The sequence below is a fragment of the Pristis pectinata genome, chromosome 1 (assembly GCF_009764475.1).
Source record: "Pristis pectinata isolate sPriPec2 chromosome 1, sPriPec2.1.pri, whole genome shotgun sequence".
Lineage (NCBI taxonomy): Eukaryota > Metazoa > Chordata > Chondrichthyes > Rhinopristiformes > Pristidae > Pristis > Pristis pectinata.
Genome location: NC_067405.1, coordinates 79,807,651 through 79,823,689, shown reverse-complemented (window position 1 = coordinate 79,823,689; position 16,039 = coordinate 79,807,651). Strand labels below are relative to the sequence as shown.

At 44.4% G+C, this 16,039-nt stretch overlaps 1 protein-coding gene across 1 annotated transcript in view; it reads right to left on the bottom strand.

Moving 5' to 3' along the window:
- Positions 1-16,039, bottom strand: part of zgc:112416 (uncharacterized protein LOC550509 homolog) — a 99,521-nt gene that overhangs the window by 73,447 nt on the left and 10,035 nt on the right. Inside the window, exon 3 of the mRNA XM_052011903.1 lies at positions 15,916-16,037. Within this exon, the coding sequence (XP_051867863.1) occupies positions 15,916-16,037 (122 nt within the window). The remainder of the gene's footprint in view (positions 1-15,915; positions 16,038-16,039) is intronic.

Here is a 16,039-nt window from a genome sequence, read left to right as displayed (position 1 = left end):
GGGTAGAAATGTCAAGTGCTAGAGGACATGCATTTAAGGTGAGAGGGGAAAAGTCTAAAGGAAATGTGTGGGGTAAGTTTTTCACACAGAGAGTGGTGGGTACCTGGAACAGGCTGCCAGGGACGGTGGTGGAAGCAGTGGCTGTTAGTTAGAGACATAAATATGCAGGGAATGGAGGGAAATGGATCAGGTGCAGACAGAAGGGATTTAGTTTAATTTGGCATCATATTCGGCACAGATATTGTGCGCCGAAGGGCCTGTTCCTGTGCTGTACTGTTCTATGTTCTGTGTCCTAAGCATCAAGTAGTTATGGAAAAAGATAATGTTGGTCCTTGAGTTAGGGCCCTAAGCTATCTTTTTTCTCTCTCTTCACTGTCTTGCAAAATTTATGTATAATTTATATTCCGTGTGTTGTCTGTACCTATGTGCCTGTGATGCTGCTGCAAGCAAGTTTTTCATTGTACCTGTACCTCACTGTCCTTGTGCACATGACAATGTAAACTCGACTTGAAACCAGAAGAGGGTTGGTTTTAATAGTGTAAGGGAGAACCTGGTGGAAGTAGATTGGGAGCAGCCGCTAGAGGGGAAAACAACATTCAACAAATGGGAGGTGCTTAAAGGCGAGACAGTAAAGAGTTCAGAATCAGCATGTCCCTATAATGGTAACAAGCGAAGATGATAAGTTTAGGGAACCTTGGTTAACAAAGGACAGGAAGGTCTGACCAGAGAAAAGATGGAAGTGTATGTCAGGTATAGGAAACTGGTGCTGCACAAGTCTTTTGAAGTTTATTAGAGGATATTTGAAGGATATAGAAGAAGCTTAAGAAAGAAATTAGGAAAGCAAAAAGGGGCCATGAAATGACCTTGGCAAGTAGAATTAAGGAGAATCCTAACACCTTTTAAAAGTATATTAGAAGCAAGAGAGTAGTGAAGGAAAGAGTAGGTCCCGCCAGGGATCAAACAGGTAATGTATGTGTGGAGCCAGGGGATATGAGCAGGATGCTAAATGAATACTTCTCTTCGGTATTCACCAGGGAGAAGGATGTGGAGGATGGAGAATTAAGGGAGGGGTACATTGATATTCTGGAGCATTTCTGTATCAGGGAGGAGGAAGTGTTAGAAATATTAAAGCATATTAGGATGGATAAATCCCCAGGGCCTAATGGGATCTATCCCAGGCTGCTAAAGGAAGCAAGGCAGCAGATTGTTGGGGCTCTGACAAAGATTTTTGCAACTTCATTAACCATGGATGAGGTACCAGAAGACAGGAGGATAGGTAATGTTGTCCCCTTGTTTAAAAGGGGTGGTAGGAATAAGCCTGGAAACTACAGGCTGGTGAGCCTTGCATTAGTGGTAGGGAAGTTGTTGGAGAAGACTGTGAGGGACGGGATTTATGTTCACTTCGAAAGCCAGGGAGTCAGTGTGGTTTTGTGCAGGGGAGATCATGTCTCACAAATCTGATTGAGTTTTTTGAGGAGGTAATTAAAAACACAGATGAAGGAAGAGCGGTAGACATGGTTTACATAGACTTCAGTAATGCTTTTGACAAAATCCCGCTTGGTAGGCTGGTCCAGAAGGTTAAGGCACAAGGAATCCAAGGTGTGTAGACAAACTGGATCCAAAGTTGGCTGAGTGATAGGAGGCAGAGGGTTGTGGTGGAAGGGTGTTTTATTGACTGGAATTCTGGAACAAGTAAAAGTCAGGAGGCATGTCATCCAGGTAAGCTTGGCTGTGTGGATTCAGAATTGGCTCACCCATAGAAGACAGAGGGTGGTCGTAGATGGAGCATATTGTGCCTGGAAGTCGGTGACCAGTGGTGTTCCGCAGGGATCTGTTCTTGGACCCCTGTTCTTAGAGATTTTTATAAAAAACTTGGATGACGATGTGGAAGGGTGGGTTAGTAGGCTTGCTGATGACACCAAGATTGGTGGTGTTGTGGATAGTGTAGAAGGTTGCTGTAGATTGCAACAGGACATTGGTAGGATGCAGAGCTGGGCTGAGAAATGGCAGATGGAGTTCAACCCAGGAAAGTGTGAAGTGATACTTGGAAGATCAAATTTGAAGACAGAATACAATGTTAATGGCAGGACTCTTAGCAGTGTGGAGGAACAGTGATCCTGGCATCCACATCCATAGATCCCTCAAGGTTGCCATGCAGGTCGACAGGGTTGTTAAGGAGGCATATGGAGTGTTGGCCTTCATTAGTCGGGGTATTGAGTTCAAGAGCTGCAAGTTAATGTTGCATTTCCATGGAATTCTGGTTAGACCACACTTGGAGTATTGTGTTCAGTTCTGGTCGCCTCATTATAAGAAGGATGTGGAAGTTTTAGAGAGGGTGCAGAGGAGATTTACCAGGATGCTACCTGGATTAGAGAGTATGTCTTATGAGGCTAGGTTGAGTGAGCTAGGGCTTTTCTCTTTAGAGAGAAGGAGGATGAGAGGTGACTTGATAGAGGTGTACAGGATGATAAGAGGCATAGATCGAGTGGACAGTCAGACTTTTTCCCAGTGCGACAATGCCTAATATGAAGGGACATAATTTTAAGGTGGAGGAAGGTATAAGGGGGAATGTCAGGGGTAAGTTTTTTTACACAAGAGTGGTGGGTGTGTGGAATGCACTGTCAACAGGTTGTGGGGCAGATACATTAGGGACATTTAAGGCACTCTTAGAAAGTCACATGGATGATAGAGAAATGGGGAGCTATGTGGGAGGGAAGGGTTAGATAGATCTTGGACCAGGATAAAATGGCTGCACAACATTGTGGGCCAAAGGGCCTGTACTGTGCTGTAGTGTTCTATGTAACTAAATAATGTATCACAGGGATTGGCACTGGAACCTTTGATGTTTATTATATTTATAAATGACATGGATGAGAACGCAGGTCATCTGATTAGTCAGTTTGCAGACAACATGAAATTTGGTGGAATCATAGATGGCAGAGAAGGTTGTCGAAGGATACAGCGGAACATAGATCAGATGGAAAGTTGGGAGGAGCAGTGGCTGGTGGAATTTAATTCAGACAAGTGTAGGGTAATGCACTTTGGGAAATCAAATTCCAGTAGGACATATAGATTAAATGGCAAGGACCTTAGGAGCATTGATGCACAGAGAGACCTTGAGGTGCAAGTCCATTGTTCCATGAAAGTGGCAACACAGGTGGATCGAGTAGTTAAGAAGGCATTTGATATACTTACCTGCATAGGCTACAGCATTGAGTTGGGGTGTGATGTTGCAGATGTACAAAACATTGGTTAGACCACATTTGGAGTATTGTGTATAGTTCCGGTTGCCACACTACAGGAAGGAACTGGTAGCAACACAGAGAGTGCAGAAGAGATTCACCAGGATGTTGCCTGGAAATGGAGGGCTGCAGTTATAAGGAGAGAGTGGATAGGCTGGGTTTACTCTCACTGGAATGTAGGAGACTGAGAGGCGACCTTATTGAGGTTTATAAAATTATGAGGGCATAGAGATGATAGAGAATCTTTTTCCCTAGGGCAGGGGAGCCTAGAACTAGAGAGCACAGGTTTAAGATGAGGGGAGAAATTTAAAGGAGATCTGAAGTGCATGTTTCTCACACAGAGGGTGGTGGTTATCTGGAACGAGCTGCCAGAGGAGGTGGCAGAGGCAGACACCATTTAAGAGGCATTTGGACCCGTACTTTGATAGAAAAGGCAGATGGGCCTAATGCAGGGAAGTGAGTTTTGTGCAGACAGGCAAGGACAGGTTTCTGTGCTGTACAATCCTATTGTTCCACAATCATGATCTGTGAAGCCAAAGTCATGACTCACTATTACATGATCTTATCTTTTATAAATAGCACCAGCATGTGACCTTTTTGCCTGTGTTTCGTAAATGGTGAATACCTGTGAGCATTTAGAGTCATAGGGTCATACAGCAGGGAAACAGGCCATTCAGCCCACCACGTCCATGCCGACCAGTGGGCACCCATCTTCCAGCACTTGGCACTTGGCCCGTAGCCTCCAATGCCTGGGCGATTCAAGTGCGCATCTACACACTTCATAAATGTTGTTAGTGAGTCAGCTTCCACTACTTCCTCCACCGGTCTTCCTATCAGCAAGGAGGAGGAGGAGCAGCAGCAACAGTTTAAAAAGGTGAGACCAAAAGCACATAAATGGGAGCAGCTATTTAAATAGGGCCTGGCTTGAGGTCAAAGTGTGGGCTGTGGTGAGCGTCAGGCTTCAGTGATACAGTGCATCCCCAATCTCTCGCTCCTTCTGAGCCTTTAACCTAAGGCAATCCCAGTTAATGTTTGGGAAATTGAAATCCACAAGTACAGTAACTATATTTTTATGGGGGAGGCTTGTTACGAATATAAAAAATGCATGGAAGCACTTGGAAAGGAAATTGGGAAGGCTAAGAGAGGTCATGAGAAATCACGGGCAGACAGGATTAAGGTAAAGCAGAAGGAGTTCTATAAGTATATTAAGGGCAAAAAAATGACGAAAAAAAGTAGGGGCCATTAGGGACGGCAGGGACAATCTGTGCGAGAGCTAGAAGGTATAGGTGAGGTCCTGAATGAAAACATTTCATCGGTATTCACAAAGGAAATAGACTTTGTAGTTGGACAATTCAGTGAAGGGGTAGGTGACTGGAGGACAGCAAATGTGGTCCCCCTTTTCAAGAAGGGCAGCAGGGAAAAGCCTGGTAATTGTAGACCGACGAGCCTAACATCAGTGGCAAGGATGAAACTGGACAAAGTTCTGAGAGAGAGACGATGAATAATCACTTGGAAAGGCAGGGACTAATCAGAGACAGGCAGCATGGCTTTGTCAGGGGCAGATTCTGCCTAACCAATCCGACTGAATTCTATGAGGTAACGAAGTGTATTGATGAGGGCAGGGCAGTTCATGTGATTTACATGCACTTCATTAAGGCCTTTGACAAGGTCCCACATGGGAGACTGGTTCAAAGGCTAGGGCCCATGGGATCCAGGACAAGTTGGCTTAGCAATTGGAGATGAAGAGCAAAGGTAGAGGTTTTTTTTGTGGTTGGATGCCTGTGGCTAGTGCTGTCCCTCACAGATCGGTGCTGTGATCCTTGTTGTTTGTAATAAATGTGAATGATTTGGCTGTAGATGTGGGAGGCATGGTCAGTAAGTTCACAGATGACTGGAAGATCGGCAAATAGTGTGGAAGGTAGTCTGAGGCTACAGAGAAATAGCGATGTGTTGGTGAAATGGGCTGAACAATGGCAGATGGAATTTAATCCAGACAAACTGAGGTGAGCATTACTGAATGGTAGGAATTATTAAGGAACAGAGAGATCTTTGGAAGATCCAGGTAGATAACATTGTTGGGAAGGCATAGAAATACTGGCCTTCATTAGTCAGGGCATTGAACATAGAAATAGGGAGGTTATGCTCCAACTTTATAAACCTTGGTCAGGAAGGATGTGATAATGTTGGGAAGGGTGCAGAGGAGATTCACCAGGATGTTGCCTGGGAGATGAGATTAATATGGAAGGGTGCCCATTGGTTAGCATGGATGAGTTGGGCCAAATAGCCTGTTTTCATGCTATACAATTCTATGATTCCAGTCCCCCTCTCCACTCTCTGGTCCCCCTGAAATCCCCTCTAAATCTCTTACCCTTTACCCCAAATCTATATCCTCTAGTTTTATTCACTCTGATATGAGGAAAATTTCCTGGAGTCTATCCTGTCTATATCCATCAAAATGTTATACTCCTCAACCATGTCCCCTCTTAACTTCCTCTGCTTCAGGAAGAACAGACCCAGCCTCTCCAGTCTCTCCTCACAACTAACAGTCTTCATCCCAGGCAACGTCCTGGTGAATCTCCTCTGCACCGTTAAGCTGCCAGCTTTGGTCTGCAGACAGAGGTAGATGGATTGGAGTACTGAGTAACTGATCCCACTGCAGAAGGTTGATGAAGAGGGCATAAAATGAAGGGGATTGGTAAAATAGCTGAAGGTGACATAAGGAATAACTTGTGTGCATAGCAAGTGGTTAGAATCTAATATACATTACCAGGGAACAGTGGAAGCAGAATGAATTGTAGTATTCGAAAGGGAGCTGGATATGTGCAGGGCTCGAGGGAGAGTGCAGAACTGTGGGAATAGCTGGATTACTCTTACAAAGACCCGGATTTGATGAATCGAATGGACTTCTACTATGCTGTAACCTTTCTGTGGTTTTGTTAGGCTCACTGTCAGAGGTGCCACATTCCCAATGAAACAATAAACAAGGCCCCACCTTTGCCTGTTAGGTAGACACAAATGATTCCATTAGCAAGGACTTATCCCAAGAGATAAAAACAGAGAATGCTGGAAACAATCAGCAAGCCAGGAAGTATCTGTGGAGAGAGGAACAGAGTTAACGTTTCAGTTCAATGCTTCCTCCTCAGAACTAGGAGAAGTTAGAAATTCAAGATGTAGTTGAGAGTCCAGTCAACCATGTGGAGGGTTAAGGGAAAAGGAATACATTGCAAAAGCACTGGGCAAGAAAGCACCAGTAATCCTTGATGAAAAACATGATGACGCTGGAGGAACTCAGCAGGCCAGGCAGCATCTGTGGAGAAAAGCAGGCGGTCAATGTTTCAGGTCAGGACCCTTCTTCAGGAGTGAAGCTGGGAAAAGGGAAGCCCAATATATAGGAGGGAAAAGCAGAGCAGTGATAGGTGGAAAAAAGAGGGGGAGGCGGGGTGGGCACAAGGTGGTGATAGGTAGAGACAAGTAAGAGATAGTGATAGGCATGTGCGGGGGAGAGCAGGTCCACCAGGGGATGGGTCAAAGGTAAGGAGAGAATGGAAAAAAAAGGGGTAGAAAAAGAGAGATAGGCTAGGAAAGGAAAGGAGAGAAGAAGCATGGTGGGGGGGGGTGGTTGTGGGGAAGAGGGTGAGAATTACTTAAAGTGGGAGAATTCGATGCTCATGCTGTTAGGCTGCAAGGTTCCAACTTATTTCACCAGTAATCCTTTGTGTCCTGGCCAATATTCATCCCTGTGCCAGCACCAGTAAACAGATTAGTCACGTTTACATTATTTTTGTAGGAGCTTGCTGTGTGCACAAATTGACTGCATAAGAGTCACAACATCTCAAAAGACATTTGTAAGGCACTTTGAAGTCATAAAAGTGAGATAGAAGTAGATGTCTTTTTTTTCCTGTTTCTTCAACCTTGGAAGTTCAACAACTCAACAGCAAAATGCAAAAAACATGAAGTTAGATAAAATGTGATTAACCATTAATTAATTGTTACATGATGCACAAGGAAGCATGAGAGGAAATTAACAAGTGACAGACTTAAAACTACAACTGCGACAAGACAAGTTCTTTGCAGAGTTTATCAAATCCCAGCATCGAAGCAGTATCTCTCCTATTTGTTAACAGTTTCCCAAAGCTGATTGTGAGGGGAAATTGTACTAACCTGGCACCTTCATGGCTTCTAGAAAAGCACAACAATGTCAACTTTATGAGCGATGGACTTTCATTGCATGTTGACTGCCAGTCCACTTCTTTCTTTGTTCTCTCTTGATGCTTCAGGAGAGAATGTTCCTTCCCATCTCCCACTCACACCACTTTCCATTCATCTTGTTTGGGTAGTTTTCCCCCTCTGCTCCCTCCTCACACACCCCATCCATCAGGACTCGTCCACCCTTCTAGTTTGCTGTTCTAGGCTTTATTTCCATTTGATAGTTCAACAGCAAACCTCTGTGGCTCTTTTAAACTGCAAAAAGGAACCTTACACCTTAACCCTAAATTCGCATCTTTTTCAAGTTTCTCTAATCTACCTGAGGCACTCATTTGAGCTCACCTTCTCATTCCTCAACCCCATGGCCATAAAGCTGCTAACCACCCAACCTTGTGCTCTTAACTGTCTGTGCTCATTTTCCACAGCTCCTCCCTATCAAAATCAATCATCACATTCTTCCTCTGAAATCCCACTACCAACCTTGCACTGCAAACCAATGTCCCTACTCCAGTGCCTCTTTCCCCTTCAAAGACTTTGAATGAACATAAGAACATTACAGCAGAGGAACAGGCCCTTCAGCCCACAATGTTGTGCCAAACTAATTAAACTATTAATTAAAAGCCTAACTAAATTTATCCCTTCAGCCTACACAATGTCCATATCCCTCCATTCTCTGCACATCCATGTGCCTATCTAGGAGCCTCTTAAACGCCTCTGTTGTATCTGCCTCCACCACCCCTCCTGGCAGCGCATTCCAGGAACCCACCACTCTGTGTAGAATACTTACCCCACACATCTCTTTTGAACTGACCCTCCTTTCACCTTAAGTGCATGCCCTCTAGTATTAGACATTTCAATCCTGGGCAAAAGATACCGGCTGTCTACTCTGTCTATGCCTCTCATAATTTTATAAACTTCCATCAGGTCTCCCCTCAGCCTCCACAGCTTCAGAGAAAACAACCCTAGTTTATCCAACCTCTCCTGATAGCACATGTCCTCTAATCCAGGCAGCATTCCTGGTAACCTCTTCTGCACCCTCTCCAAAGCCTCCACATCCTTCCAATAATGGGGTGACCAGAACTGAATGCAATACTCCAGATGCGGCCTAACCAGAGTTTTTTACAACTGCAACATAACTTCCTGAGTTTTGAACTCAGTGGCTTACTTTGTGGCTTACTTTGAGTTTTGAACTCAGTGGCTCAGTGGCTCATACACCTTCTTTACCACCCTATCGACTTGTGTGGCCACTTTCCGGGAGCTATGGAATTGGACCCCAAGATCCCTCTGTACATCGACACTGTTAAGGGTCTTGCCATTAACAGTATATTGACTCCTTACATTTGATCTCCCGAAGTGAAACACCTCACACTTGCCCAGATTAAACCCAACTTGCCATTTCTCCGCCCATATCTGCAGCTGATCTATATCTCACTGTATCCTTTGGTAATCTTTTACACTGTCCACAACGCCATCAATTTTTGTAACATCTGTGAACTTACTAACCCACCCATCCATGATTTCATCCAAGTCATTTATATATACCACTAATAGCAGAGGTCCCTGTATGGATCCCTGTGAAACACCCACTAATCAAGGACCTCCAGCCAGAATAAGTCCCATCGACCACTACCCTCTTCTATGGGCAAACCAATTCTGAATCTAAATGGCCAAGTCACTATGGATGCCATGCATCTCAATCTCTGGATGAATGAGTCTCTGCCTCCCAAATATATGTCCAATTTTTAAAAAGCTTAATGCTCCAATTATTTCTGAACCATCCCAAGGCATAAAAGTTACTCTAAACAATGTCACAAATTACTTTTCTGAAATATGGGATGGTCCAATGAGAAATTGGAAACACCTAGAATCAGGAACTTGGAACTAATGCCACATTGTGGTTGAGGCAATAATACAGAGGCACAAAGGGAAAATTACACAGGGGAGAAAAGAACCCTCTGTGCTGAAGGGGTGAGATGTTGAATTGAAGAAAGTGAGAAGAGGCACGTGTGAAGCATAAGCACTAGTCTGAACCTAATAGCCTGCTTTGATGCTAGAAGCTCAATCTGATTTTGTGCCTTACATCATGCTGCACTATTCCAACACCCTTCATCGACACCATCTTCCTCCATCTCACAAATTTTTATAGATGCACCATAGAAAGCATCATATCCGGATGCAGTAGGGCTTGGTATGGCTCTACCCAAGACCGCAAGAAACTGCAGAGAGTTGTGGACACAGCTCAGCACATCATGAAAACTAGCCTCCCCTCCATAGACTCTGTCTACACTTCTCGCTGCCTCAGTAAGGCAGCCAACATAATCAAAGATCCCACCCACCCAGGACATTCTATCCCACTGTTATAAGACTATTGAACGGTCCCCTTGTACGATAAGGTGGACTCTTGACCTCACAATCTATCTCATCACGGCCCTTGCACCTTACTGTCTGCCTGCACTGCACTTTCTCTGTAACTGTAACACTTTATTCTGCATTCTGTTATTGTTTTCCCTTTTACTACCTCGATGTACTGATGTGATGAAACGATATGTCTGGATGGCATGCAAAACAAAGTTTTCACTGTACCTCGGTACATGTGACAATAATAAACCGATTTACCATTGCCTGGCCTTGTCTGTTTCTTACCGTTCGATCACAGCTTCGCCTTTCCCTCACTGTACCATTACCTCTGCATCCATCCTTGCTCTCTACGCTTACTCTCATGCATGCTGTCCCTTCGCTATACTTCTTCCTCCTAGCTTTGTGTCCCCCTCTTAATATCTCTCTTTCCCTGTGGTGTCCAAGTTACATGTCTTAAGTATACCAAGGTAATTTTCAATATTGTAGTTGAAGGAAGAATAGTATCAAACATATCAATATCACGGCATAAAAGGAGCACAGATAACATAGTTACAAAGCTGGCTAAATAACAGGCAACAGAAGGTCGTGGTGAATACTTGTTTTACAGACTGGGGGAAGGTGAATAGTGGTGTCCTCCAAGGACTGGCATAAGGACCATTGCTTTTGTTAATACTGATCACCTAGAACTGGGTGTTCAAACCACAATTTCTAAATTTGGGAATGTTACAAAACTTGACAGTATTGTGAACTGTGATGAGGATAATGAACAGAGAAGAGTAGCAGCACAGGAACAGACTCTTCAGCCCACGATGTCTGTGCCAAGTATAACACAGCAGAATATAGACAGGCTGGGATAATAGGCTGATGAAGCTGATATGTGACAGATGATGTTTAATCCAGAGAAATGCACGGTGGAAGGATGAAGAAAGGCAAAAAAATTCAGGATACTGTTCTAAAAGGTGTGCAGAAGCAGAGGTACCTGGGGTGCACAAGTTATTGAAAGTTGCTGGGCAGGTTGAGAAAACAGTTAATAGGGTTTGCATAATTCTGTCAATAAAGGCATGGAGTATAAAAGCAGGGAAATCATGTTGAACCTCTGTAAAACCCTGGTCAGCCTCAGCTAAGGTAATGTGGTCAATTCTGGTCACCTCATTATAGGAAGGGTGTGTAGAGTCCAGGGGAGATCAACGAGAACAATTCCTGAGATGAGGGACTGCAGTTACAATGATAGATGAGAGAAGTTGGGACTATCTCCTTTAGATAAGAGAAAACTTAGGGGAAATCTAAAATAGAAGTATATAAAATAATGAGGCATCTGAACAGAATGGATAGTGAGAAACTGTTCCTGTTGATAGAGGGGTCAAGGACAAAAGGTCATGGGTATAAACAAAAGGGAAGGAAATTAAGAGCGACATGATGTAAAACTTTACATCGGGTGTGGCTGGAGTCTGGAACCCACTGCCTGCAGATGTGGTGGAGGCAGGTTCCTTCGAGAAGGAATGGGATAAGTATATGGTAAGAAGAAGTTTGCAAGGCAAGGAGAAGCGGTCGGGACATGGACTAGCAAGTTATAGTCGCAGAGTTGTACAGTTTAAAAACAGGCCCTTCAGCCCACCACATCCAGGCTGACTGTTTTGCCCATCTACACCAATCCCATTTGCCCACATTAGGACCTCTGTGCCTTGCCTATTTAAATGTTTGTCCAAATGCCTCAGACGTAGTCATTGTTTCTCATTCCATCATCTCCTCTGGCAACGCATTCCCGATATCAACCATCTGTGTGAAAAAATTTACTCCTTAGATCCTCTTTAAGCCTCCTCCATCTCATCTGAAACCCGTGCCCTCTTGCTTTTGATATCTCTACCATGGGAAAAAGATTTTGACGATCTGCCCCTTCTGTGCCTCCCATAATCTTACATACTTCTGTTTGGTCACCCTTCAGCCTCCTTTATTCCAGGGAAAATAAGTCCAGCCTATCCACTGTCTCTCCTAAATAAAAGTCCCCCAATCAGGCAACATCCTGGTGAACCTCCTCTGCACTCTCTCCAAAGCAATCACAACCTTCTGGCCACTCCTCCTGTGATGCAACCATTCTCTGATTCAAACTGGGAAATGGGTCTGTCACTTTATTATCCTGGAGACAGTACTTCTGTACAACAATATGCACAGATATAATGAGTACAGATCTGTCAGGATAACACAGGCTGACAACATTCAACCTGCCTCTCCACCATCCCACAATCCCACCAATACCTGTCTACCACCTGAATTTGAGATCATTGTCAATGAAGCATATATGGTCCCCTTGTACCTCACAATCTACCCCGTTATGGTCTTTCACCTTATTGTCGACCTGCACTGCACTTTCTCTGTCACTGTAGCACTTTATTCTGCATTCTGTTATCGTTTTCCCTTGTACTATCTCAATGCACTGACGTGATGAAATGATCTGTATGGATGGCATGCAAAACAAAGTTTTTCACTGTACCTCTGTACATGTGACAATAATAAACCAATTTACTAATTCTGACATATCCTTAGAAAAACTTCCTTGCTAACCACAACAACAATAATATTTGTGTCATCTGCAAACTTACTAATCATTCCTCCTACACTCACATATGTTGTTAATACATATCACAGACAGCTAAGGTCCCAGCACCAATCCCTGCAGTACACTACTGCTCACAGACTTCCAATCAGAAAAACATCCCTCCACCACCTGCCTGCTATCACCAAGCTGATGTTGGATTTAATTAACCAGCTCGCCTTGGATCCCATGTGCCTTAACCTTCTGGACCAGCCTACCGAGTGGTACCTCCACTGCCCAATCTTTATCTGTCTCCTTTGTTACCTCCTCAAAAGAACTCAATAAAATTAGCGGGACAGGATTTCCCCTGCACAAAGCCATGCTGGCTATCCCTCATCAGTGCCTGCCATTCCAAATGAACATAAATCCTGCCTCTCAGAATCTTTTCCATCCACTTCCCTACCACTGATGGCTTACTGGCCTGTAGTATCCAGACTCGACCCTACTGGCTTTTTTTGAACAAGAGAACAACATTAGCTATCCTCCAGTCTTCTGGTACCTCATCTGTGGTGAACGAAGATGCAAAAGTCTTTTTTGGGGCCCCAGTAATCTTCTGTTATTTCCCATAGTATTCTGGGATGGATGTCACCTGGCTCTGAAGATTCATCCACCCTTACTTGTTTCAAAACATCCAACACCTCCACCTTCTTAAAACCTACACAGTCCAGATCTTCAACATATCCCTTCCTGAATTCACAATCTTGTCCTTCTCCTGGGTCAATAAAGAGAACGAGTGTTTATTGAGGACCTCACTAACATTCCCTGGCTCTACAATTAGATTACCCCTATGGTCCTTAACGGGACCCACACTTTCACTAGCTACCTCTTGCTCCTAATAGAAAATTACTTAGGATTTTCCTTAATCTTACCTGCCAAAGCCTATATTTCAAAACCTCTTTTTGCCCTCCTAATTTCCTTCTTAATTTCTAGGGTAGGGACATGTTCGGCACAGCTTTGCGGGCCGAAGGGCCTGAATTGTGCTGTAGTTTTTCTATGTTTCTATGTTTCTTAAGTATTCTCCCGCATTCCCTACTTTCATGGGACTCACTACTCTGCTGTTGCCTATACCCGTCATATGCTTCCTTTTTTTCCTGATCAAACGTTCAATAATCTTGTCATCCAAGGTTCCCTAATCTTGCCATCATTGCCTTTCACCCTTCCTGAAACATGGTGTCGATGAACTCTTGCTAACTCTCTTTTAAGAGACTCGTACTTATCAGATGGTTTTTCATCTGCAAGCATCAACTCCCAATCTACTTTCACCAGCTCTTCTCTTGTGCTACTGAAACCAGCCTTCCCCCATTTAGGACCTTAATTTGAGGACCAAACTTATCCCCTTCCATAACTACGTTTTAAACTTACAGAAATTGTAGTCACTGTTACCAAAGTTTTCCCCAACTGACACTTCCACCACCTCCCTGGTTGTATTTCCTGGGTCAAGTACAGCCCCTTCTCAGGTGAGAGTATCTATATATTTTCTCAAAAAACTATGACATATGACAGTTGCAGTACAGGTGGGGACAGGTCCATTCTCCACTGTATAACATTGGAGAGTAGTACTGCTGGTATGTATCTGACACTGTACAACACTCTACAGCTCCACCTTCAATAACATAATTGCAAGCAAACTCATCACCAGACTCTGAGACCTGAGACTCAACACCTCCCTCTGCTACTGGATCCTTGACTTCTTGACCAATAGATTGCAAACAATAAGGATAGGCAGCGACACCTCCGCCAGGATTACTCTCAACACTGGTGCCCCACAAGGCTGTGTCCTCAGCCCCCTACTCTACTCCCTATATACTCATGACTGCATGACCAGATTCTGCTCTAACTCCATCTACAAGTTTGCATATGATAACACCGTAGTGGGTCGTATCTCAAATAATGATGAGTTGGAGTATGGAAAGGAGATAGAGAGCCTAGTGTCATGGTGTCAGGACAACAACCTTTCCCTGAATGTTAGCAAAACAAAAGCACTGGTCATTGACTTTAGGAAAGGGGGCAGGGTACATGCAGTGATGCTGAGGTCAAGCGAGTTGAGAGCTTCAAGTTTCTAAGGGTGAACATCACCAATAGCCTGTCCTGGTCCAACCATGTGGACACCACAGCCAAGAAAGTTCACCAGCGCCTCTACTTCCTCAGGAAGGTAAAGAAATTTGGCATGTTCGCTTTCACCCTCACCAGTTTTTACAGATGCACTATAGAAAGCATCATATCCAGATGAATCACGGCTTGGTATGGCAACTGCTGTGCCCGTGTCTGCAAGAAACTGCAGAGAGTTGTGGACACAGCTCAGCACATCATGGAACCCAACCTCCCCTCCATGGACTCTGTCTATATTTCTCGCTGACTTGGTAAAGCAGCCAACATAATCAAAGGCCCCACCCCCCCCCCCCCACCTCAGACATTCTCTCTTCCCCCCTTTCCCATTGGGCAGAAGATACAGAAGCCTGAAAGCACATACCACCAAACCATAATACAGCTTCTATCTCACTGTTATAAGACTATTGAACGTTCCCCTAGTACAATAAGATGGACTCTTGACCTCACCATCTACCTTGTTATGACCTTGCACCTTATTGTCTACCTGCACTGCACTTTCTCTGTAACTGTTACACTTTATTCTGCATTCTGTTATTGTTTTCCCTTGTACTAACTCAATGCACTGATATAATGAACTGATCTGTATGAATGCAAGACAAGTTTTTCACTGTGACAATAATAAACCAACTCCAATACTGGGGTAAGTCTATTACTAATAAACACTGGGTTACTGTTCTGGTGGGGACAAATCTGTCAATGTATAACAAAGAGGTACAGTACTAACGGGGACAGGTCTGTCACTGTATGACACTGGGGTACAGTATTGGTGGGGACGGGTCTGTCAATGTATAAAACTGGGTACAGTACTGGTGGGGACAGGTCTGTCACTGTATAGCACTCGGGTAATGTACTAGTGGAGGTAGGTCGTAGAATTTTGGGGGCCAGGTCTTAGTATTTATCGCTGGGGTACAGTAATGGTGGGGGCAGGTCTTACAGAGTTTGTAAATGTGATATCAGGATAGGTAATATTAAAATTGCATTCCTCGCCGTCAAGCGGGCTTGATTTCAAGTGTAGCGTTTCCTGAAAACGGTATAACTAAATAGTTCAGAGACAGAGATCTCCCGAGTGGGTTTATAAAATTTCTGCCCTTCTCCAAATGTTCCCATGTTAAACTGGAAGCGGTGTTGGGCCCGAAAAGGTCGCGAACGATTGCAGGAGTTGCTTACCTTTTCCAGCAGTTTTAGCTTTAACCTGGTCATCTGATCCACTAAAGAGGGATCTGCGGTTTCCATTCTCATTCAGGAAGGAATATCTCGGTGTGAGGATGTGATGTGGGAGCGGGAGGTGTCCAGCCAGTTGGAAATTCGCTGCAGGTGAACGGGGAGACGGCCGACTTGCGGGGCCGCAGACTTTCGCCGGGGATCTTGCTCGATCGCCGCCAGCTATCCCTCTTTGTCCTGGTTGCTAACCTGCTCTTGTAAACAGCTGGTTGCTGCAACTAAGTCACGCAAGGCAGCGGTCTTTGGCCCCGCCCGCGGCAGTGGCCCTCTCGGGGTATCCATGCGGAACATTGGGGTTTCTACTGCTTCCCCT